The 26,483-nt window shown below is 40.0% G+C and overlaps 1 protein-coding gene across 1 annotated transcript in view; it reads right to left on the bottom strand.

The window, feature by feature from the left end:
* Positions 1-1,466: 1,466 nt before the first annotated feature.
* LOC126756073 (retinal homeobox protein Rx) overlaps positions 1,467-26,483 on the bottom strand; it is a 60,356-nt gene continuing 35,339 nt past the window's right edge. The window contains exons 5-6 of the mRNA XM_050468897.1: positions 3,079-3,244; positions 1,467-2,968 (exon numbers count right to left, since the gene is read on the bottom strand). Of these exons, the coding sequence (XP_050324854.1) occupies positions 2,103-2,968; positions 3,079-3,244 (1,032 nt within the window). The 3' untranslated portion in view covers positions 1,467-2,102. The remainder of the gene's footprint in view (positions 2,969-3,078; positions 3,245-26,483) is intronic.

The following is a 26,483-nucleotide window of genomic DNA, read 5'->3' as shown; positions in this document are numbered from 1 at the left end:
TTCTCTAAGTGAATCATGTAAGAACTCATATATAAAACACATGTTCTTAATAAAGTTACAAATTTTCTCGACGAATTGCTTTTTTTTGAAGAGTATTGAATAAAATGCTGGAAATAACACCCTTACCACATTCTTCACCAAATTTATTTTACAGTTAGAAGCAAAATCGAGAATCTACCTTGTTTTTAGTAATATGTATATAAAAAAAATTATATTGATCCTCATCAGTTAGTTTTTAAGGCAGCTAGATGCTATAGTAGTCTGATTCGTATAATATATTCGGAGATTATAACCCTGCCTCGGATCATAATCTATGCTAAATTTCGAAAACATATCTTTCAAATAAAAAAGTTTTGCATACAAGGATTTGTTTCGGCGCGATCAGTTTGTATGACAGCCATATGTTGTAGTGGTCGGATATTGGCGGTTCTGACTATAGAATAGCTCCTTGACTAGTATCTTTAAACTAAGGGATTAGATCGCATATCCCACATACGCAGAAGGATAAATTGACTCAGCAAGTCACGCTGATCATTCCAAATCTACAGGGTTTGTCCGGAGAGTAATAGGACTGAGTCGATTAAAAAAAATTTATTGAACCAATCGTTACAATTCATTAAAAGTTTTCAAAATAGGCTCCTTCTGCATCGATGCAGCGCTGCCGGCGCGATTTCCAAGCATTGAAGGCTTCACGGAAGGCATTCTCCAGAATAGCCTTGAGGGCCGATGTGCATGCTGCTTGGATCCCCTCTGATGTCTTAAAATGCTTGCTTTTCATCGGCTTTTTCAGGCAAGGAAACAAACAAAGTCCGTGGATGCCATAGCTGGACTGTAAGGCGGCTGCGGAAGCGTTGGGATGCCGGCATTGGTTAGGTAGCTGTTCACAAGAAAGGCGGTGTGAGCCGAGGCGTTGTCGTGTGAAACTTCCAATCGGCTGCGATGTCTTGTCAGTCCCGATTGGCCCTTCCTTTGAGTCTTTTGAGGACTTCCGCGTAAAACATGACGTTGACGGTTTGTCCAGGAAGAAGCAATTTATGATGGACAATGCATGGGATGTGAAAAAAGACAATGACCATCGTTTTCAATTTGGATTTGCTGATTCTTCCCTTTTTTGGCACAACATCTTGGTAAGCCAACTTGATCATATCAAACGTCTCTTTCGCAGATTGGCCAAGTTTCACACAGAATTTAATCGCGTACCTCTACTCTAACGAACGCTGCATTTTCGGCTTGCACCACTCAAAGAAACTCGTCGCTCGAAAATCTTTGTCCTGACTCTCCAGGTTCTCGGACACAACTAACCAGCCGCTCGTTCGTTAGCTAGGAACGCCATCTACCGAAAAACAGTTCTATTAATTTCGGGAGAAACCCTGTACTTCCAATGTGCAGAGACATCGCGTATACCCAACTGATATTGCAACAAAATTAATGATTTCAAAAGAAAAACGGTTTTGAGAGAGTTTTGATGTTATTCAAGAATTTATTTACCACTAAGTTTAGCTATACATATGTAGTTAAGTAAGTGGAATGTGCTTTCGTGGTAACTACGTACATACATTGGTGCCTACATTTTGTGGACACGGCTAAAATCCATACTTAACTCTAAGGTCTTTTAGTATTTACAAAAGTTGCGAGTTGCTCTCCGCCGCTCTTCTAAAACTAATTTTTATTATGCTGTAGGAGCTAAAATTAAACGGATAGCGATATATTAATTGAGTATTTTGATTCGAGCATTAAATTTGTATGTACTTAAGCGTAATATAATATATATGTATGTATGTATCTATGTGATGATGATACAATAGCACAGAGGCATGCTAATAGATAGAATTCTATCATACAATTTATCTAGAGGCTACTCATACACATTTTCCATTTGCGAGTGTGCGTGTATGTGTTTATTTGTGTTTGTGTTGGTTTTGCTTACATTCGATCTCATTAAAATACGACAATTATTTACTAATTAAAATCACTAATCGCTGCAATCCATCAAATCAATTATAAATACAATTCAAAATAGAAAGCGAGTTGGTGCCTGGTCTTCTATGACGCCACCGCAGATAAATGTGTGTGTGTGTCAGCAGTGGTGTGGTGTGGAACGCTTAGACCATGGCCAGGCCTTTGTTGATGCTTTCCAAGTGTTCTTTTGCCTTGATGCGCAGCGTCGCTATGGAATTGGAGCGTATATCCGCCGTCTGCGGTTGATTTGCCGAAATCGGCGACTGACGATTGATGGGATTGCTTGTTGTGTTGTTGTTGAGTGCATGGCCGGGCGGTGGGCTGTCGCGCCCCACGTCGAGCAGTTCCATGCCGGCTGCATGGGTTTTACCGTGGCCACCGCTGGCATTGCCGCCGCCGCCGTGCATTGCTTCGTTCGCATCGGTACTTGTGGTGAGATTTTGCGGTGACTGCTCCAAAGCTGTCGGTTGAGTCGCGCGTTGTGATGGTGAGTTGAGCGCGGTGGCTGACGATGCGGTCGGCATTGATGACAGTGGCGGTGGCAGTCCACCGGACATGCTACTTGCCAATGGCGAAAGTGCTGTCCGCATGCCAACTGCATTCGGAGGGATGGAGGCGGGTGCGTTTGCATTCGCGATGGCTGCTGCTGTCGCCGCCGATGACATCGACGCGGAAGATGATGACGTAACTGACGTGGCAGTTGATGAACTCAGCTGTGGTGGCATTGTGGCCAAACTCTGTGGTGACATGCGGGACAGATGTGGTGATAAATGTGACAATTGTACATGATGACCGGGATGCGTAGCGGCGCTTAGTGCTGATGGTGGCGGCGGTGGTGGTGGTGCGCCTGGATGCCCGGTGGGTGGTGGAGGGTGAGCGGGATGCATAACGGGGCCATGCGGTCCATGACCCATGGCGGCCAGACTGCTCATGGTCAGATTGGATGGAGCCAGACTAAGTGGGGGCGTCAAATAGCTGGGATAGACGGTCTGCGGGTGTGAAAGGAAACCTGCCGAAGGACGAAGTTGGATGTGAATAGAGAAAAACTTGAATGTGAATAAAAAAATAGTGAAATGCTAATTGGATTACAGTTAATGAGATAAATGACTTAATAGTTACCTGGCAGTGCCGAAAGAAGTGGCGGTGATAACCACGGATCGACTGGCAGACCACCAGCGCCACAGCCCAAACGATGGGGAAGTTGAGTGAAGTGCGTGAGACCCAAGCGCAAGCTCTCCGATTTCTCTTGACGACGCCATTTAGCGCGACGATTCTGGAACCACACCTGAAATAAAGAAATTTCAAAAGTTATAATATTTCTACGACTGTTAAAATAGCTGTCATGTTGAGATATTTCTTCAGTTTAGTTATTAGTATCAATCCTCCATCAATAACCACGAAGGAAAAAAAATAAACCACGTCACCATTTTGTGGTTCTTCCGCCTTTTCTGCTATTTCGAATGGTCATTAAGTAAAGCAAACCTGCCACTCGCACACACCAAAGCAACACCCGCACTTAATTACACTTCAACGAGCTTAATTGCAACAACAACATCAGAAGTGAAAACAAAATGGCGGCACTGCTCATTAGCGAAGAAAAAATGCAGACATTAATAACGAAAATAGAGGGACAAAAAGTGTGGTAACCTCAAAACGAACATAACGAAGGCGTAGCGGGGCTCTCGGGGAGTGAGTAACAAGCAAAGAGCAGAAGATAAAATTCAATTAGTGCTTCGGCACTAATTAGAATTATCGTAACAATGAGTTTGTAAGATTTATAGAGCGACTTAAGAAATCCACAATCTAGGCAGACGAGCTGAGAGGGGAATTGTTGTAGCGACTGCTCTCTGAAAGTGACAGACACACAAAACATACACATTCATACATATATATTTTACTAATTGGTACGCTTCGTCATAATGAGAGAGCGAATTGGCGGTTTGTGTAATGTGCTGCTACAATGCCAAGAGAATTAGTAACACAGAGAAAGTGAGAGAGACAGGGAAAGCGTAGAAAAGAGACAGTGGTTAACTTTAATTCCCTGTGAATGACAGTTTGCCCCACCAGGCGCACTCAACACCCACAAAGGCCTCATCTCGCCGTCTGTGCAGTCGGCAGCAGGACACCTAGCGATTGACGGCCGTAGACTGGCGCACAAAGTAATTATTTACAATTTACGCGAATTAATAGGAATTATAATGATGGAAATTGAATTTCAGTTGCTGTTGGTGTAAGCCGGGAACCTGCGTCGGCTGGCAGGTGTGGAAGAAGTTAAATAGGTGTTTGTGAAAAAAGAGAAAAAATGCGGTTTAATGCAGGCTGTGAGGTTTATGATCGGATGGTTTTATTTACTTATAATGAGCGCACGTTAATGAGAGAAAATTATTTAACTATAAGGCTGTAATCATTGCATATTAAAGTTTACTTGGGTTGAAAATACAGTATCTGAAGTTAAGGTAGAGCTTTAGCCTTTTTACATAGTAAAGCATACATACTTATATTGGGTAGTCGAAAAGGTTTTTTCGTATTTGGTCAGTAGATGTAGTTGCAGCCGTATACTTATCTCACTGGTACAAATCACATTGTGTCACACCACCCAGTGTTGGAAAAGTGAGATCTTTAGCTTCATTTAACTAAAAACAAATTAAATTCGGGGAAGTTTAAAAAAAAAGTTACAGCTGCTCAAAAATGAGTGAAAAAAAAATGAAAAATTGGCTTTATTTTGAAATTTTTATATAAAAAAGGGAAGAATGCCACGCAAGCCGCCAATGAAATTTGTGAAGTTTACGGAGACGATGTTATATCAGTTCGTGTAGCACAACAATGGTTCGCTCACTTCCGTTCTGGAAATTTCGATGTGAAAGATGCACCTCTCTCTGGTCGACCTATCGTTGAAAAAGTCGATGAAATTATAGAAAAGATTGACCAGGATCGTCACATAAGAAGCCGTGAGATCGCTAAGGAACTTAACATTCATCATCAAACGGTTTTGAACCATTTAAAAAAGGCTGGCATCAAAAATAAGCTCGATGTTTGGGTATCACATGAATTGTCTATGAAAAATTTAATGAACCGAATTAACATCTGCGATTCTTTGCTGAAACGAAACGAAATCGAACCATTTCTGAAGTGAATGGTAGCAGGAGACGAAAAATGGGTCAAATACGACAATAATGTGCGGAAAAGATCATGGTGCAAGCGTGGTGAAGCTCAACATATAGTAGGTAGCAAAGCCAGGATTGACGCCTCGAAAGGTTATGCTAAGTGTTTTGTGGGATTGGAAAGGAATCATCCACTATGAACTGTTCCAGCCTGATCGAACAATTTACTCTACATTTTACTGTCAAGAATTAATGAAAATTAAGCATGCATAAAAAAAAACGGCCAGAACTGATCAAAAGAAAGAGCTGGACCACACACATCTTTGATAACTTGGCAAAAACTGGAAGAGCTTGGCTGGGAAGTTTTGATATATCGACCATATAGCCCTGACCTTGCACCATCGGACTACCATTTGTTTCGGTCAATGCAGAAATCCCTTAATGAAGTAAAGTTGCCTTCAAGAGAAGCCTGTGAAAATTACTTGTCTCAGTTTTTCGCCGAGAAGCCAGAAAAGTTGTACACTGATAGAACAATATCTCTAGCGGAGATAGTATATACATATATACATAAGTATTTATGTATGTACATAAAAGTAGTCCCAAAGTAACAGAAAGCTGCAGTAATCCCTACAGCTGGAATTATTGCATTATTCTTCAGTGGACCGGTAAACTATCGGCTAAACTTTTGAGTAATCGAATACCAGAAAGAAAAATAAATCCGTTATTTAATTAAAATTTTCCCGCTTTTATATTAAATTGCACACATTATCCTTTCTGGGTCCTCCATTAGAAATTTGCCACAGTTAGCTGGAGTATATGTAAGTACTTATATAAACAAAATATGTATGTATGTGTGTGTGTTTAGCTCACCGCAGCACGTCAGCTTCGCTTGCCTGTTATAATTTGCGTTTGTGCTTCTTCATTTTAATTAAATCATCAAAATCAATTTTGTAATTTCCATTCATGGCGCGCCATAATGAAAATAAACACAAGCAAATACACAACCCATACATATATATGTACACAACAAATACATCGAAGCGCACATATAAACAACATCACACCAACGCCATGCATGAAAAACGCCAATAAGTGAGAGGCTGAAATACCGCCCATCTTTTAATAACCTACACCCCCCGAGCTGCCGAACGCCAATCAACCACCCACAATTGCAGCCCAACAACCATATAAGTGCGCACATAACGGTGGTGCAGCAAGGCAGGGATGCTGTACTGTTATGGCAGATAGACTACGCTCACGCAGCCGTCGCTCTCGCTCTCACGCGCCGTTATGCTGGCACTCTCATTTTGTTGAAGTCATTGTAATTTGGGGTTGCTCATAGCAGTTAATTCTCACTTGATGAGCTCCCGCTCTCCATCTAATTATTGCGCTGTATCCCCCCTACCCGCAACAATCTCCTAGAAGTGAGTGAGTTTATTTGTGCGCATCTCGGATGGCGACGTCAACCACTTTTCAACTTTAATCTTTTTCATAAACTTCGCTCGGCGCCAGCCAGCAATTTGGGTCGTTTTTGTTTGGATACTTATTTGTTGTTGTTGTTCTGTAAAATCGTGTTGTCTCCACAGCACCGTACCCACCTCCAGTCTCCCTCCACTCTACACGCTTCAAAGTTTGCAATTTTATTGGAAAACTTCTTTGCCAGGGGCATCGCAAGGCTGGCACACCCACACCCAACCACCAAGCGCAGCCCACCGCCCACCACCCAGTGAGCAAGCGGACACCGAGTTACGCACTCCGTTGAATTTGCCGATTGCGTTGCGTTTGTGTTTCTTTTTCGGTGCTGCTGTTTCTGTTGTTGTTGTGCCAGTGATGGTGTTGTACGCTTTTATATTATGTGTGTTATTGTTGTTGTAATTGAATTGTACACCTTTCGGGATTGCTGGCCAGCAAGAATATTGGAGGTCCCTCGTCGCTGAGGGGATGAACCACTTCGGAAGGGCAAACATCAAGCGAATTCAAAAGTGAGTTAACAGCGCAGCCAGGTGAGCAAGGGGGGTTGGGGGGCTCCCCACAGTATGTGTGCATGTCTGCAGCGTACGATGTTTCATAAAAAGCGAACTGCGTGCTTGGCTCGGTGGAGAAGGGTCTGTGTGCGGCTGTGGCAAGCAACCGAGCAGGCGAACGAGCGAGCGAGCGAAAGAACACAAATTGCTTTTCGAATGTTTCTGACAGTTTGCAAATTGGAAAATTGACTTTTAACACACAAGCGTTCCAGCTTAATAAAAGCGTTTCGACTTCACAAACGCAAATGTGTGCGCAGCAAGGCAACACCGACGACGGCAGCAGCAGCAGCAGTAATGCCAGTAAAGTAACAATGACTAACACACACATATACACACAGGTGCACATGTTTGTAGCTGCAAACGGTTGCGCATAAAATGACTCTGCTTTCTTTTTGGAGCGGTTCCTGGTAAAACGCTGCTTTGTTGGCCGGCTCACTCGCCGCCAATTTAGTTTTGAACATGCAGCCAGTTTGAAATGAGAAAGATGAAGGCAAGCAATAAAGAAAACATTTCGAGACGGTTTATCTATCCCATTTTAACTTTCTTCTTTTTTATTAGTCTTGTTTGGTTGTTGTTGCTGTTGTTGTTGTAGTGGCAAATCTCAAGTGGTGCGCAAATTAGGTAAATCAGTTTGAAGTTCGTTTTCGCCATCTTTGTAGTCGCTGCTGTAACTCACAGCCAAGTGGTTTTGCCGCCCACTGTGCTAACGGTATATTCTAATATTATATATGTATGTATGTGTGTATCTGAGGTTGAAGTGTTTGGGACAGCAAAGTTTTAAAAGTTAATAATTGTCATTGGAAATCGAGTTAATTTGCTGATATTTGTGCTGGGACGTTGCCACCTCTATATTGTCTTGGGAAAGATTAAAGTTGCAATGGATAAAAAATTTTGTTTTTTTGAAACGCCATTTGGGCCTAAGTATTAAAGGAATATTATACATGCATATAAATTATTGCTTGTTATGGAAAATTCCTCTGAACATATTTATATAAACGCTGGATGTTTATCATCATCAGCGAACACTCTTTGGCATTAATTTTTGGAGATTATCTTTTTCAAACGTTATGGAATGGTCCATCCATTCCGATGACTGCTGCGTGATGTTTTGGATGTTTATCATCATCAGCGCACACTCTTTGGCATGAAATTTTTGAAGATTATCTTTTTTTCAAATGGAAAGTTAGCCGTGGCTACGCATCTCAGATGGTCCATCCATTGAGTCCGATTTTCGACGACTCGTTCAAGCATTTTCACTGGCGCATGACGCGCGTTTGTCTTGAAAACGTCGGATCTTCTTACAACTTTTCAACTTTCCCATATAATGAAGAGATGTCGCTAGAAACGGTCGAGCGGCTTCAGTTATTGCACAAACTGTATTTTATACGCTTTTAATTTAAGATCTCGACGTAAAACGCCCAAGTCGTTTCACACGTCAGTCCGAGATGCTGTCGAATCGACTCTTCACGGACTTCGTGTACATTCTTAGCTGTGGCTCTTATTTTTTCTTCACTGCGTTCTGGACGTGTTCTATTCAGTCGAATATAATCCAATAATGAATGCTGCGTCTAAAGATGGGTTGCGAATAGTACGCTCAGAAGTCCGAATATTTAGAACATAAGTTGAGTGTAGCGCCCAAAACACACTCTTTGCAGAACGTGAATTTTCGTAATAAAGTTGAACGTTTTGTAAAATTTGTTCAGGGTTAACAACGTTGACCAGTAACATGACATAACTTGACAGCTTGACACGACTCAAGCGTGATCTCCCAAAAAAAGGCTATTGAAAGTAGAGGTTCTACTTGGATCTTCCATTAGATAGATATTTTTAGGAAACTGAGCCAGAGTGGCTACGAAATCCTAGAGGAGTCAATAAGAACTCAAAGCCAGGGTGAATTTATCAAACAAATCGTGCCTTCGTTTATTCGATAAGTAAAAGTGAACTCCGTCGAGTATAAAATAAGCCCTAAAATGCATGAAATATAATGTTTGAATCATTATCGGGTCGACATCCAACTTCGTAAGATCTCGAGAAAGTATTACGTGTAATAGTGGCCGGTTGTGGAAATCATGAACTCTCTATTTGACTGTATTCTAGTGACTTCGGTATATCGAGAATATCTTCAAAACAGATTTTTTACTTAATTTAGCTATGTAAAAACTCTAATACCATATATTAGGTATTCAATGAACTTTTAGATACTTTTTCCAATATTACTAGTATCAAGACTGCAGATATCACAGTGTCATTAGTACAAAATTGACTCATCGAAACCCCAGAATTCGCGCAGACATCGTTTTATAAAGAGAGAGAGAGTTTTGTCAACCATGAACGTTATTGGCTCATAATGAGGAGTTACCGTTACAGTGGATGGAGAATAATATGAAATATGCTGTCGTGTGACACAACTCTTTTTGCAAGTTCAGTCAAATTTGGGTGGTTTTAAACTTCGATCGGGTTTTTAGAAGTTTTTCTCTTAAAATTTTAGATACGTTTTAATTTTTGAAGTAAAAAATCGGTTACCAAAACGCGATCTACATCTTCATAATAACAAATTATTGAAAGTTAAATTTCCAGTGAAAATTTCTCCGTCATCGAAAATTTCTGGGGAATACCAGTAATTAAAGTAATGCATGCGATATTTTACTGTTATTTCCGGAAAGAAATCGTGTACGCGTCTGTGCCACCACTGTGATAATTGCCGAGGTGAAGGTAATAACGGGTTATCAATGTAGAGTTTACGCTTCAAAGTGCAATTCAATCAAGTTGATTTTGTTTTTGTAATGCATTTACTCCACCAATAACGGTTGGACAACAAAACAACGTGAACCGAAAAAGCAGAATGTTTCCAACAAATTAATTTAAAATAAAAGTGCAGACTGCGCGATCGATAAGCTCCGCAACGCACCACAGGTGGGCGACTTATCATCGATCTAATCAAGGAGAAAATTGTTGCAACACCGGCGTAAAGTCACACAAACAAACATAACCGAAATTTTAAAATGTGTGCTGCAAACAGAAAACCGAACTAATTACTGGGTTATGTTAATAATGAATTTACCAACACACACGCACACAAACAATTGCTCTGCTGCCTGCATGTATGCGATTTTTGTGCGCGCCGACATCCTGTGGCGTTCCAGGACATTGATAGCGGCGCCTAACTGTGTGAATTTCGCTGCGAGCGCAAACCAGACCGAATGGAGGGAGGCAGTGCTGACGGGGCAGACGAAAGGCTTAATTCAATTAAAATCGTTTGCGCTCGCTTTTCATATTTTAAAATTACAAAATACATATTTATTAATGTTCATGTTTGCTTGTGAGTGTGTGCTGGCCGTTGCACATGGCGCTGCTGCTCAAAAGTGCAGTGCCCCGCAGTTATAATTACAGGACGCGCATATGCAGGAACCAAACTCGTGTGACAGCGCGGACGACCAGGTAAGCAAAACTCGACAATATAACAAAGTGTGGAGAGCGGAGGCCGGAAGGGCGCGCAGGCGACAGATGAAAAGTTCCTGTCATAATTATAAACAAAACTCCTTCATTCACCGAGAATTATGACATGTTCGGTTGGCGAGTAGCGTCTACTCAGTGTACGAGTACAACAACATACACTGTGTTTGTTGTTATGTATGAGGAGTAAGTTTGTGAATCCATTGTTTTGCGGCATTGATTCAACTTCTCTGCTTTTGCTTTGCTTTTCGACGGCTTAATTTTTAGTTCCGCCTGCTGTCGGCTTCATCTTTTTCGCCAACAAAACACATCCTGTCAGTTTGGCTTTCATTTTTTCCTTGATTTGCCTCGCATTTCATTGTGGCAGCATTGTTTAGCGCTTTAATGAAGACACAAAATGCTAATGAAATGTTTTAATTAGTTTAAATGCCGACAAGGATATTAATTTCCACACACAGTTCAAACGAACAAATGGAGCTCCGAGCGAGGCAGGGATACAAAATATGTTCTGGTCACAACCAGAAGAAGTTATCAAAAATAAAGGAGTTAATTAGAGTTATGATTTGGTTTGACTTGACATTTTCTGCAGCTTTTTTTACCCTGAACAAGGTGTATTAAGTTTTCCATTAAGTTTCTAACAGCTGGAAAGAAGCGGAGGCCCTATAAAATGTACCTACACATACATGAATTCAGCTATAGAAGATACATAAATCATCAGCATGACGACTTGAGTCTATTTGGCCATGCCCATTTCTTTGTATATCCCTAATGTAATCCCTCAGTTTTCCCGATATCGATTAAAGATTTTGCAACGTCCTTTCCTCCCCAAAAAGCTGCTCATTTGTTGAAATCGCCGGAAACGGACTACTACAGAATATAGCTGCGATACGAATTGATCGACCTGAAACAAGTTCTTGCATGGAAAACTCCGACAAATTGTTCATTATAACATACAGCTGCGATACGAACAAATCGATCAAAACATGCTTTTCTACGGAAAAGATGTTTATTTGTGATATGATTACACGATAATGACCGTGTGCAATGGCTATCGCTCCGACCATTTTCACTTCTTCGCTGTACGGAACATAAAATTTGTCCCCGCTAAATCCACAGCGATCATATTTACTAACTGGATGAAGGAGTACAGTCTTGACCTTAATGTTGCAGTCGATGGCGTTAAAATTCCGAGTGTCAATAATGGTAAGATTCTAGGTGTGGTATTCGACAGCCTGTGCTCTTTTACTCCTTACACGAACGCGATTATTGCCAAAGTAAAGAGCCGTGACAAAATTCTCAAGTCGCTAGCCGGCAGCACATGAGGAAAAGACAAAGAAACGTTGTTGGAAATAAACGAGGCAATCGGCCGGCCGGTCCTTAACTACGCCGCACCAATATGGTCGCCTGGATGCAGTGAAACGCAGACGAGGAAGCTACAGACATGTCAGAACACTGCACTCCGGACTACGGGATGGATGAACCCCTATAAACAGTTCGTACTGGGTGAGGCACAAGCTCATTAACATAATGAATTCCTCTATTCTTTCTCAGTGAATGGTTTTCGTACTGTGGAGCCAAAACACCACCCCTTAGTGAATGGCGTTCTTGGAGGCAGCTTTGTTCTTGTGAATACTTTGCCGCAGAATTTAAACCCTCTCGAGCTTTGTTCTGGATACTGAGCAGTTTAAACTCCCAGAATATACTTGTATATCCAGCGTGCAACGAGTCTATGCATGACACTAACTACCTCTTTGTATGCCCTGTTAACCCTACACATCTGACACCCTCTGTCTGTGGTTCGACCCCGTCGAAACAGCACATTTCCCGGGATTCCTGAAGAAGGTTTGGAGGCAACAAATAAGGATTTATGGTATTCTAAAGTTTACCAAACTAATAGAATTTCACTCGAAAATCAATGGAATACTCATTTAACCACTATTACAAAACAAAAGAAACGAATACACTAAAGTATAGTTTCAGGATCTGAAAAAAAAGTCAACAAAGAATGTCCCCTGAAGTGATTAAAAGTAAGCATAGTTCCCTTAAACAAGGTCATTTTAGAGGCAAGTTAATTAGAAATGCTCTCAAACGCGAGATATCTACTTCTAGTGAAAAGGTCAAAGGTTCGACGTTTTCAGGTTTTGTTCCAATGTGTGATGCGGATCTCATGATTTCAATTTTGAAAATATTATAACTGAAACAGGTAGTCAAGTAAAAAAAAATTTAATTATTAAATTCTCTACACTACCCCCTACACTTCAAGAGTTTACACTTTTGTCATGACTAATAATACAGAAAACTAATAAGCTAAAATTTTTGTAACGAAAATATCAGTATTAATCTACTTGTATGTTTTGGGTAAAGAACACTCACTTTCTTCATGTAATTATGGTGTAACGCAACACGCTACACGCGCATCTTGTCAAAAACAACAATGGGCATGAAACCAAAAACAACAAAAAATAGTTCAACAAATTGCCGACTTTCAAGCGACGCACAAAACATTGAACTTCTGTCAATCAGGGAGCTTGCCACAAACTAAATGCCGGAGTAGCCGCTGTGTTTCGTCGAGATCTGAACTAATTCACCAATCAGTTTGGCCCTTCATTCCACCCACGACGTGTTATGTTGCAGGTTATTGTTTTTGTCACAATTCATTGCTGTCGCTTGACATTTAACTTTACATCGTTGACAGTTTGTTGCAAGCTGAAATCTGCTACTTTGGCAAACAGAAGGCAAATAATAAGAATCAACGCGAGTGTGCTGAGCGGAGGGTGGCGGAGGCGTTGAATGCGTTGAATATTTGCGCTGTGCAGCACGTGCCGTCATGTATTTAATTAGCTCCTTCAAAGGCGAACGCCTGCCACAGGCGCTGGTTGTGGCGGTGGCGCTGCACAATGTCCTCCACGGAGACCGGAAGGTGGCGAAACCGTTAGACGTACCGCTTCATTGTGCTGGCATGGCAGTTCGTAGTTGGTTGTTGGCGGGTGTTTGGGTTGTTTATGACATTGGGCGTTCTATTTGTACTCGCTTAATAAGCAGTTAAGTTGGCAAACACAACAACACAGCGCATATACAAAGGAAACAAAGAAGCTGTTACAGCCAGCAACAAATAAGATGGAATGTAAATAAATCATAAATAACACCCACATCCAAACACACACGCATATGTATGTATGTATGTATGTATGTATGTATACACACACTAATGGATAGTAAAATGGTTAATAATGAAATGTTTAGTTGTAGATTTATTTACTTTTGAGTTGTGCTAACTTTGCAAGGGTCCCCAATAACGGTGTGTGGGAGAATATGTGTGAGAGAATTAATAAAATTGATTTTCGAATTAAATATTCAGCATAATATTGTAGCTAAAACTCTTCACTTGGCTATCATTACTCGTTCTAATATTCATATGATTATAACAGAAACTGCTAAGGTCAAAAGCGTCAATATCTATTTAATAATTATATAACACAATTAAACTTTGCACCAGTCGTCAAATAGTGACAGCTCATTGTTGCTTTATTAATTTCGCTTTTTCGGAACAGATGTTCAAAAGCATTCCGAACAGACCGACATAAAGCTCCTAAATGCTTAAAGCTATACAAATAAGTTTATAGTAGCATTAGGGTGGTTAGCTTTGCGAAATATTTTTGCCTTAGAATCACAAGAGTACATCATATGATGACAATATACATTCCGGACGATCTCCGACCTCTCCAACTGATGAAAATATTAAAAAAGTAAAGAACACCTTGCTCGAAAATCGTCAGGGAAGTGTTAAAGAGATGGCAAGAGAACTCGTTGTCTCTGGCGAGTCCGTTCGAATGATTTTGTTGGATATTTTAGGTATTAAGTGAGTTATTGGTCGACTCGTTCCGATAAAGCTGATTTTTTTCTTAAAAGAGTAAGATTGTGACCGAATTTTAAGCGAAAAAAGCAATAAGTACAAACAAACTGAAATTGCCGCTCCGTGGAACCCGTTTTCAGTTCATCGAAGAGATAAAAAAATCGCTGAAGACCAGTGCTTATAAAGAGCCTTACGAGAACTGGAAAAATCGTTGGCATAAGTGTATTACATCTGGTGGGGGTTACTTCGAAGGCGACAAAATTAATATTGATGAATTGGGTATTATTATTATAAAGTTTAATATTTTGCATTTTATTTACAATTTCCGAGTATTTTTTTGAAAGAAATGTCAATGTCCGTTATGAACCACCCTAAAGAGTCGGTTAATTGAACAGAATTAATTACCCAGACAACATTTCAGCAATACAAAAGCATTAACCCACAGAAGTCGCTTGACGTACACCTATGCTTTTCTTTTATTTTTTACCTTTTTCATTCGTACACCCCCTCGTATATGGTATAGTCGTAAATTTCAACAAGCGCCGACAGTAAAAAAGCGAAAATGTGTGTGTATGAAGTGAAATAATGTGAAAAGGTGCAAAATGTGTTAATTGTTCTACACCCTCGGTCCAAACTACTATTTACACCACAAAACCGTAATTTATAATAAATAAGGCCACTTATGTCAAATAGCTGACAAACAAGAGCTGGGTAAATAAAAACTCATATTTGCTCATGTGCTTATGCTTATTAGATATAATAAGCACAATGCATGAGCCGGAATGTGTGGCGGTGTGTGGGTTGACTTGTTTGCATTGTAGGGAATGGACTGTGTAGAAAGCTGCTGTGAGCGGCACCTTGCAGTAAAAATTGGAAAAATTCTATACCAAATTACATATATTTAACGGATTTGTGATTTTTGGAGAGAATTGCGACTCTCAGGTAATGTTGAAGTAAAAGACGAAATATCTCAATATGTGAAAAGAGCGCTTGGGCTTGATTGTGGTGTTGCAGTTTGGCACATAACCTCAATATATTATAAGGCGGCTAACAATGCTTTTCAGGTAGTTCGCCTGAATTAAGAAGGGTATAAAGCAAATGGGTCTAGTAGTTAACGAGTCGCACTCACGACTTGGCAGTCATAACTTCGGAGTCGTAAATAATTTCATCTATCTTGGAACAACGTCTAACACAAACAACCACGCCAGCCTCGAAATGCAACAGAAGAAGAAATGTAATTGCAGAAGGTAGTCCTCTCTCGTCGAACCAAAACTAAATTCTACAACTCACTCATCATCCTCCTGCTATATGGTGCAGAGACATGGACGATGACAACATCCGATAAGTTGATGTTACGAGTTTTCGAGAGAAATGTTCACCGGAAGATTTATGGTTCTTTGCGCTTTGGTAACGGCGAATACCGCAGTCGATGGAACGATGAGTTGTATGAGATATACGACGACATTAACATAGTTCAGCGAATTAAAAGACAGCGGCTACGCTGGGCAGGTTTTGTCGTCCGATTGGATGAAAACTCTCCAGCTCTGATAGTATTCGACGTAGTTCCCGCTGGGGGAAGCAGAGGAGGACCTCCACTCCGTTGGAAAGACCAGGTGGAGAAGGATCTGGATACACTTGGAATTTCCAATTGACGCCAAACATCGAAAAGGAAGAAGGACTGGTGTCTACGCTAATAAAGAAGAAGAAAAATATCAACTCTTATCTAACTGGAATAAACTAACCTATAAGCTTTCTAATATACGCTTCATAAGTTTCATTGGCTCTGTTGTAGTATTTGAAAAATTTCACTGTTTAGAATACTATTTGATCAAATTTGAACCGGACCGACAACAAAACCAAAATAAAGTTTCAAATATAAATATTTTTTTTTTCGCGTCAATACAAGAATGCCTACGTTTAATACAAATTTTTGGCACGTCCTCGCTAGATTTTTCAACGTGGAAGCTCATATTCATAAACCCCCGTCTGGTCGACAGTAATGATGTAGGGTTCTTAGCTGCGATTTCAAGTATCTATTTAGCGCTCTTTACTCTAATACGTTTCTGCAAACCATTCAGGCATTTTGGTACGAGTATAGCATTGTCACGCTTTATACCCAACACATCAACCAAAATGATTGAGTCGATCCTAAGAGATATTGAGACTCTCTACTACTTCTTTGGTACCAAGGCTATTATTTTAACTCGCCTAAGTTAAGTTTTCGATGAGTTCACGACCTTCACTGAATGCTTTGTGCCACTCAAACACTTTTGTTCGTGATAAAGTAGACTCCCCAAAACATTTCAATTTGCTTAGGGATATGATTTTTTGAAGTAAAAAATATAGTCTTTAATCCAAATAATAAGTTTCTTGAAACTGAATGAACATCGGGCTGCGATTATTCCTATAATCTCTTCATAACTCTAAACCTTATTCAACTGAAGCCTAAAGTTAGTTCATGATTGCACCTTCCTGAAAATTTTGGAAATTTCAAAATTTAGGAGCAAATACATCACATTTGGATATCAAAACTTTCGAGACAATGGGCTTAATTATAAAATATTGCCAATGTGACGCTGAAGCCTACGATTACACTACTCTCAAAAGAGATTACCAAAAAGCGTAAAATACAAATTCGTCGTAAACATCATCATTAGGCGGAATTAGTTTTGCATAAAGAATTTATGGCGATTATTTCCGCATATATTAAATATATTTGTTTTTTTTCTTGTTGTTTTTTTTTGGCTATAATTCAATGATATTTATTTGTGAGTGCATTAATTTCATCTGTCAAATGTAATTTCGTGTGTAATCTACCGAAAAAACATAATTTTATTGCGAATTGTGCGCTTCATATTCATACATGGACAACAAACACACTGACGGTTCGAGAAACCGTGGCATAAAACCACACAAATTGACTGTGTGTTGCTGGGGGTTGGCATTGAGACTCCCGTCTATTTTATATACTTTGTTTGTCGGTCTTCTTTGTTTGGCCTGACGGAAAAGTTTCCCACTCGAGAGTTTCGACTTCACGCTACCGCACGCAACGGCGGACCCTTCCGTTACGATTATGCAGTTATGTAACGGTGTAAGGACGCGTGTATGGCTGTGTGTGTGTGTCTCGCATGTTTGTTCTTGGCGTTTCTAATGGCTTTGTTGTTTCTTTTATTGTTGCATATGTCAAGTGAGGTTATGTTTCGGCGTGATCCCTTGCACGGGGGATGAAGTGATTTATGATATTATTTTTTGATTTCTACGGTGAAATGTGTTGACAGTTCAAGGTGGATTTCTGCATAGCAAATGAAGACACTGGCAGTAAGGCGTGTGTGTGTGTAAGTAAATAAATTTTATCAAAAAATAGACATATTCACGAAGTTAGACGGGAGCTGCCCAGGTGCACCAAAAGCAGACTGAAGTGTATGTCGAATTTATATTTGGAAATTAGCCTCCACAGCTAAATAGTTCATAAGTGGCAATCAGAAAAAGGCTAATGTGCTGTCTATCGCTCGTAAAGTAGCTTAGAAGAATTGTTTCGAATAACTCGAGTTGACATTCCAAGCGTGAGCATACAAATCCACATCACGTGTCGCGTCTCAATTCCGCTCAACTTCATTTCATTACCTTGCAAAGTAGAAAAACAAATGCTCGGGGCCCAGAACTGTCAAATGATCAACGATGATTGTCACTCACACACACACACACACCCATACACACACACCCATACACACATGTTTAAGGGCGACTGCATTACAAGGCGCTGGCCCAGTTAGAGGCGCACACTTCACAACTTCAATTACGGACGCACGCAGCAAAGCTCAAGGCGGCAAACACACACAGTCACTCACACACACACATTCACACAAGGAACATCATTGGAAAAAAGCAGTGTGTTACTACCTTCTGCGAAGTAGGTAATTTTACGCTAAGTATGCAACTGGAAACCACCACCAGCAACGCCAGCCACCGCCACGGCCGCCACCAACAACAAGCCGTTGTTTGTCCAACGCATAAACGCGCGCAGGACACAAAGCGCTGCAAGTTATCAGCGAACAAAAGGATGAGAATCAACCGCAAAGAAGTGGAGCACGCAGCTCGGTGTATGGTCATGTGAATGAATGGGGAACGCGAGGGTTGCAGCGCGCAGGACGCGGCTGTAATTGGATGCCATTGTGGCATGCCGACAAGGTAGGCGGAAAAAACTTCTGAAAAGGACTTGTTGCCGCTACAAAGTACTGAAGATGCCGCCACCGCCGCCGTAACTTGTTCCCTCGGCGGAACGCTCCGTTTGGCTGGCGTTCAATTGTAAAGCTTTTCTTTTGTGGCCGCCGCGTCGGCTTATTGCGCGTATTGCGTTTTAATTAATTGCGACACGAATTTGACCTTCGATTACGGTTGTCGGTTGTCGGTGCGTACCAAATGTAGGCGATTCTAAGGACAAAATGAAGAAGTTTTAGATGTAGGAGCCCTAGCGCAGGGGCTTTGTTGTTTAAGTCGAGTTTGGCCGGAGGCGGAGTAGCTCTATTATTCGGTTTATTGCTGAGCGCTATAATGAGGGATAATTGTGGCGTACTCTTCATTACTTTCCTATAGGCTAGTATAATTTGGCATTGAGAGGAAGAGTTGGCAATAAGTGCTTGGAAGGTGTATTAATTTCATGTATAATATACTTGTTTGGGATTTTACTTTGGGTTTACACCAGTTTTTCTGTACTCAGAAAATAGACCATCGAGAGACTGAACTTTGTAACTAAGTTTAAAAACATCTTTCGCTAAGTTACTGATATTTCAGAAATATCTTTGTCATATTTGGGTTTGAAAACAAAAAATTGGAAATCAAAGTAAATGATGAAAATCACTTTAATGAGCGACCGACTTTGTAGTGTTATTTCGAGTAATTTTTGGAACACCATTCGTTAGATTGTGGGACAGTTTCGACATCATAGTCGAAAACTCACGTCTCGCCACCAGTCATTTTGCGTTAGATGTACATATGTAGGGTTCTCAACTACATTGTTATGCTTTTGCGACATCTGCTCGAGAGCATTTCTGAAAAATTTCATACCCAAAACATTAACCAACATGTATTGAGTCCTTTACATGAGATCTTGAGGTTCTCTGTTGTCTCTCTAATGTCAACAGGAGAATTTTTTACCCCTTTCACTATTTTTTACCCTTTTCGATGCTTTTGTCATTAAAAGTAATTAGACGACTTACATAATGCTGATGTTTTGAATGGCTTTACGACCTTCTCTGAATTCTGGTGTTCGTGATAAATTGGGCTCCCCAAAAAACTTTTACAAAATTTTCTTAGAAATCATTCCATTGACAACTCAAATTCTCAACCTAACTCGTTGTTCTTGTTTTTATTGAAAAAATCGTCAGACAAACATACAGCGCACAGTTAAATAGGCCTGTCCGGGTCAAATTTGATCAGATGATATTTTTGTAAAATACTTTACGCAAAGTGGATCTTTTTATCCTCATTCCCCTTCTTTAATGACGTAGACACCGTTTACCCGGTTGTAGTCAAGTTTACAAAAGCGCGCTATTCGCTCTTCGTTTTCACTGTTTGGCGCCAATTGAAGATTCCAAATGTAGTCGGTCCTTCTCCGCCTGGTCCTTCCAACGAAGTGGAGGTCTTTCTCTTCCTCTGCTTCCCAGCGGGTACTGCGTCGAAAACTCTCAGAGCTGGAGTGTAGCCGCTGTCTTTTAATTCGCTGAACTTTGTCAATGTCGTCGAATATCTCATACAGCTCATCGTTCCATTGACTGCGGTTTTCGGAAACGGAACCCGCGGAACCTTTCTCTCGAAAACTCGTAACGTCGACTCATCAGATGTTGTCATCATCCATGTCTCCGCACCATATAGCAGAGCGGAAATAATGAGTGACTTATAGAGTTCGGTTTTTGTTCGTCGAGAGATCACTTTACTTCTCAATTGTCTACAGTCCGAAGTTTTAATAAATTATTTATAATGACTATCCTCCAATCCTTCATACTCCTATAAAATATACCACAGTATTGAAATATTATACTTCATCCATGAGGTGTTCGTATGTATGGATGATCAAATCAACACTTTTAGCAGGTTTCTTCTTTATTTGAGACATTATTCGAAAATAAGTTGTGACATCATCTACCATTAAAACACATCCATGAGAAAGTTTTCGAATTTAATTTGATTGTATAACTCCACCGAAACCTTTTCGTTAAGAATATCGTTCCACCATTGCAAAGTTATTCCAAAATATGAAGTCATCTCATATTTGTTACAAATAACCACCAATAAAGCACCCTTGTTTCATGTCACTGGTAATCGCTTTCAAAATCAGCAAACAAATCCAATTTGTTGCTTAATTCAATTTTGAATCTTTTAACAATTTTCTCATTATGCGCAACATTAACAAAAACAAACGGGGAGAACAAAAAAAAAGAATCAGAAAATCAAAGTGAAGCACCACCCACTTGACATCTGACACGAAATATGAGCGAACAAAAAAAAAAGAAATGAAAATACAACAACAACAACATCAACACTAGCCAAATCTACAAGTGCTCTTCATAATGCAATTCCGATGACTTCGCTTTTGTTGCCAAAACAACGGGCGAGCGATTTTTGACTTCTGCCACACTTCAAAACATTTAACATTCAACATAAATACCGTTTATTTTTTGTAAAACGGTTGCTACAACAACAATGTCAACAACGATTCATACAGTTACAATGTGCACAATAACAACATTATAACAACACAAATAAGTGTACGCACATATACCCGTATATGCAACAGTGTGCGGCTGCATGTGTGCAACATATTTATGTGCGACAACAACAGATGTGCAACTCATTATGACGCATTTAAGCGCTCAAATTGAATAATATTCATAATTTTATAAAAGCAACCTCTGAGGGCGAACGCAGCCGAGGAAATGTGTGAGTAGCTGGTGGAAGGACACCTTTTGAGGCAAGTGAGTCGGGGTTGAAAGTAGATGCGAGTCATAATTTTTTTTTTTTTTTTTTCAAATTACTCGCACTTAATAGGTATTTACAAGCTAGTGTTGTTTAAATATTGAATAAAATGCATTATGAAAACTTCTTCTTCTTCGCTGACACTTGTTTTGTGGGGCGGTGTATGAACACCTGACGCGTTAATGGCACTATGGTGCTTCTAAGCGAGGGGTAAAAGTGTAAACAGTTAATTTTTGAATTTCAATTGATTTTAGATGTATTGAAAATTGATGAAAATACAAAGTTTTGACATTTTATAACGTTCTAACATATTCTCAAACAAAAGTGCATGAATTATTGACACGATTTAGCTTTGTTTGCCTGTCTGTCTGTCTCTTAGTTTTTGAGACATCGACGTGATATTTCGCAGTATATAGTAGTCATACAAACTAATCATTCAAAATCGAGTCCTTTTTTAGTAGACAAGATATCTTCACTAATTTTTACATGAATTATTTTCTAAAGTAATAGTATAATCACCGAAAAAATAGTCTTTATTCAGTTGGCTGAAAGCGCGTAGTTCTAGTTTTATTCGTCGCATCGGGTCATGTTATACCTTTTTGGAAAGCTCATTTCACGCGCTAACACGTGTTTGATTGATTGTCGTTTCTTTTAAGGCGTTCGTGAGTTATAGTGTCGCAAACATGGAGCAAAATAAAGAGAAAATACGGCATATTTTACAGTACTACTACGATAAAGCAAAAATGCATCTCAATTTGTGCAGTTTCCATTTCCACCGCACAACGATGGAGAACGTTTTTTCTGGTGTTAATAGTCGCCTCCGGAAGGCCTGTCGTCGAAAATTGCGATAAAATCGCTGAACTGGTCGAAAGAGACCGGCGTAGTAGCAGCCGTAGCATCGGTCAAGAGCTGGGCATGAGTCATCAAAAACTCATTTCAATTTCAATAAGAAAATTCAATAAAAATACCGCAAGACTTTTTTGATTAATATTTCGAAGCACTATAGCAAACGTCCTTAAAACTACTTTTTTTTTTGACATTTAGAGTGTGGTATATGATGAATTCCAAAAGATCGATGTCTGATTTGTGATAGAGCTTGGCACTCACAGAGGAGAGTAATAGAACTGAGTCGATTTAAAAAAATTTATTGAACAATCGTTACAATTCTTTAAAAATTTTCAAAATAGTCTCCTTCTGCGTCGATGCAGCGCTGCCAACGCGATTTTCAAGCATTGAAGGCGTCACAGAAGCCATTCTTCGGAATAGTCTTGAGAGCCGAGGTGCATGCTGCTTGGATCCCCTCTGTCGTCTCAAAAGAAAAGGAAGATTGCCTCTTTGTCTCGGGATCATACTTAAAAATGCATGACTCGTCACCTGTCATTACTTCTTCTTCTTCTTCTTCTGTTCACCTGTCATTACGTTATTCAAAAATTGGGGGTCACCTTGACACATGTTTAAATTTTCTTGGCACACTTCCACTCGCCGCAATTTCTGGTCGTCAGTGAGCATGTTTGGGACCTTCTTCGCGCACACCTTGCGCATGTGCAAATGTTCCGTCAATGTCATGAACCACAGATTTTGATAAATTTAATATCTGGTCAATTAAACGAATATCTAGTCGACGGTCTGAGTTCAAAACTTTGCGCACACGAGTCACATTGTCGGTGTTTGTCGATGTCGCAGGTCTCCCAGCTCGGTCTTTATCAGCGACCTTTTCCCGGCCCTCTAAAAAAGCCTGGTGCCACCGAAACACACCACTTCTTGCTAGGTAAGTCTGCTTGATCATATCAAACATCTCTGTCGCAGATTTACCGGGTTCACAAAGAATTTAACCGCGTACCTCTGCTCTAACGAACGCTGCATTTTCGGCTTGCGCCACTCATAGAAACACGTCGCACGAAAATGTTTGTCTTGACTCTCTTGGTGCTCGGAGACAACTGACCAGCTGCTCGTTCGTTAGCTAGGGATGCCCTCTACCGAATCCAGTCGGTGCACGCACGTTCGGAAGTACAGTCGCGGCTGACAAACCTTCTACTTATGTAATAAGTGCCTCGATGTTGGCTTATCCATATCTGTTTCACTATCTGCATGTTTCGATCATTTTGCGCTATTCGTTCAAAATCGTTTAGAGCTCACTATTGATCGTTTTTAGTTTCGTTTAGAGGGGCTCCAGACTTATCCAACTCGTCTCCTGTTTCGTTGCCGAAAATGTTCCTATGACCGGGAGCACAAATTATGGATAAGTCGAGTTGACCTCCCAGTGAGCTTTAAGCCTTCCTCGCTTTCTTTGGTACGCTGGAGTTGATATTTAGCGACGACAAGGCTGGTAGAGTCGCATGGCTGTCTGTGTAAATGTTCGCTTTCTGTAGCCTAACCTAGTTGTTCCATAGAATACAATAGGACTTCTCTAAGCCTAGTACTCCCGCTTGGAAAATGCTAGCTGAGTTTAGTAGAGGAAAGATAGTGAGATAACAGTATAGTTGGAGTATACTCTTGTTCCTACTCCACAGTCTATTTTGCACCCATCTTCTAAGACCTCCAGAGAAATTTTCTTAGAAAAATGTTAATGTATAATGTTAGTGTTTGAGCTCTCTCCAGAAGGTCACTTATAAAATTTGTGAAATACGTATTAAAATCATTGGCATTAGTGGATGTTAGAGGGTTTGATTTAAAAAATATATTCATCGGAGTTTCTTATTAGAAATCTCCTAAGAAAAGACACACACTTCTCCAAGTTATATACATATATACTATTTTTTTAATGATTTAACTTTGTTCTGGAAACATAAAACTTGTGTATTTGCCGAGAAGAATAGACTTTGTTATTAATCATCATCATTAGCCTCATAAGCCATTGCTTGAAGTTGGTTGCGGAAATGGAATCGAGCGAGGTAAAAGCTTTATTTCCACCGAACAATCATATTCTAAAAGAGACGAATCAAAAATTATAGAAAAAAACAATTCTTAGATCGTAACTACAAAACTATTTGTTGCAATTTTCTTGGTAAGGTCCTTCACCTAGTTTTCCGTACACCTGTAGTGTCAACAAATTAACCCCTTTTGTTTTAGTTTCAGGTTTCAATTAATTCAATCGAATAATGAGGCATGCAACGCACCTATGCCATACTTTTGCAGCTAAATCAGCTAGGACCTAATTAAAGCCACGTAAATGACGGAGGGGATGTGGGTAATGGCAAGGCATCAAGGCCACTTGCTTGTTTCACTTCGCTACTTTGTCTCACACGCATGCAAAGGCAACAGCAAGCAAAAGAAAAATAAAACGCCAACTAACAACTAATTGATGGAGTTGTTAAAGCGCTCACAGGTGAATTATGAATCCAGAGCTGGCAGGTGAGCCACCCCACAGCACACTAACGAGCTTAGCAGCTCACTTGCCAGCTGATTATGCATAATTTGTTATGACAAAATGAGTTAGTGCAACATTGTGTGTATACTTCCAAATGCTTCACCTCACTCACGTCCTCATTCGCATTGCCATCGCACGGGCGAGTAGTTGGTGCACAGGCGGACAAGGTGGGAGAAGGGGCTGCAGCATAAATTAAAATTCCATCCTGTTTTGACGTTTTAGTTGATGTTTTAATTATTTTGCGTGCAAAGCGGAAAATTCATGGGGCACGCACCAACTTACATATGTATGTATGTATATACAGATACACAAGTCACACATAGAAGTTGTTAGTTTTTTATGATTTATGAGCATTTTATAGCTAGTTCTAGTCTAAGCGTGTGCTAAAGTTGGCCTTTGAGTAATGCTTGGCTAAATTAAGTCACCGAAAATTGGGAAGTGATTAATTAGCACATCATAATTCTCGCGGCACACGACAATTTCGCCGCTAATAACAGCCAAGCGCTCCATTAGGCAAGCTATTGTGTGTGTGTGTGTGCGTGGATATTGGCAGCTTTCAGAAATTATTCAAAACGATAAAAATATTTGTTCGCCAAACGCATGGCGGCAAAGAAATGCGGAAAAGTTTCGGGAGAAATTAATTGAAAGCGGAAATGTAAGCCTAGCGGTGTGAGGCGCAGACACGATTTAGCTTTTATGAGGCCCTCTGCGTCGAATACTGTACCTAAATGCATACGTAGTATGTAATGCCATATAATAATTAAGCTAATGCGTCAAAGTTGCCATAAAATTTACATTTTGGCTGCCCGCTCATTTCTGTCGGCTTCCTCGCGCTCCTTAATTGCGCTTGTTGTTGTTGTTTTTATAACCCGCTTAGCCATTTAGCTCCACTCAAAATACTCCGATCGGTGCCGTAATCGGCTTTGCTTGTCATAATTAGTGCGTGCGCACTATGCGCAACAACAACAACAACAACTATTCTTCGTTACAGTCATCCTTTCGCTCTGTGTCACAACAAATGTTTAATAACAAGCAGATTTGTAAAAATATTCTTGTTGCAGTGACATTTTCCATAAATGCACGCAAACATTCTCAGAAAATCTGCTGCACATACGCATACACACACATTGGCTTACATATATTTCTGTAAATGTAAAATTATTTTACCTTTAATTGAAAGTATGCATGTATGTGCATGACCAGTCACCGATATTCCCAAGCTTTGTATTTTCCTGTTCGATTTTTGACAACTTAAGCTTGGATTGATTTAAATTGACAGTTCGATTATTGAGATTTTTGTTTGTATGCGCATTATTTATTATTATTATTGTCTGCCTTTGCTGTAAGAATATTATTATATATGTGTTTAAGTACATATATACATATGTACACTTGCATGTATGCATGTGTTAAGGAACAGCTTGTCTGGCATCGAAGCAGATGATGAAGAAGGCGGAACAGGCTCAGGTGAAATTTGAAACCGTTAGTTAGGTACACATGCGCTTAGCTGAAGAATTTACATGGTGTAGACACGTGATTGATTGCACAGATTTAATTAGATTTAGAGTTGTATTTCATTAGGGAGAGTATCGATGTGATTTTCGGTTTGTTAATAACGTCCTCGTAAAAGAGAACCATATATAAATTTAATACTTTTTTAGATTACAAAAATTATAGAGAGACTCTCACTTCAGAAACCGCTCTGCTGATTAAATACTTTGAAACTTTGTTTAGTTTTCCGAATTGACTGTCTT

This window comes from Bactrocera neohumeralis, chromosome 4 (genome assembly GCF_024586455.1).
Source record: "Bactrocera neohumeralis isolate Rockhampton chromosome 4, APGP_CSIRO_Bneo_wtdbg2-racon-allhic-juicebox.fasta_v2, whole genome shotgun sequence".
Taxonomy (NCBI): Eukaryota; Metazoa; Arthropoda; class Insecta; order Diptera; family Tephritidae; genus Bactrocera; species Bactrocera neohumeralis.
The sequence above is the reverse complement of the archived record's forward strand: the minus strand, read 5'-3'. Positions and strand labels throughout refer to the sequence as shown.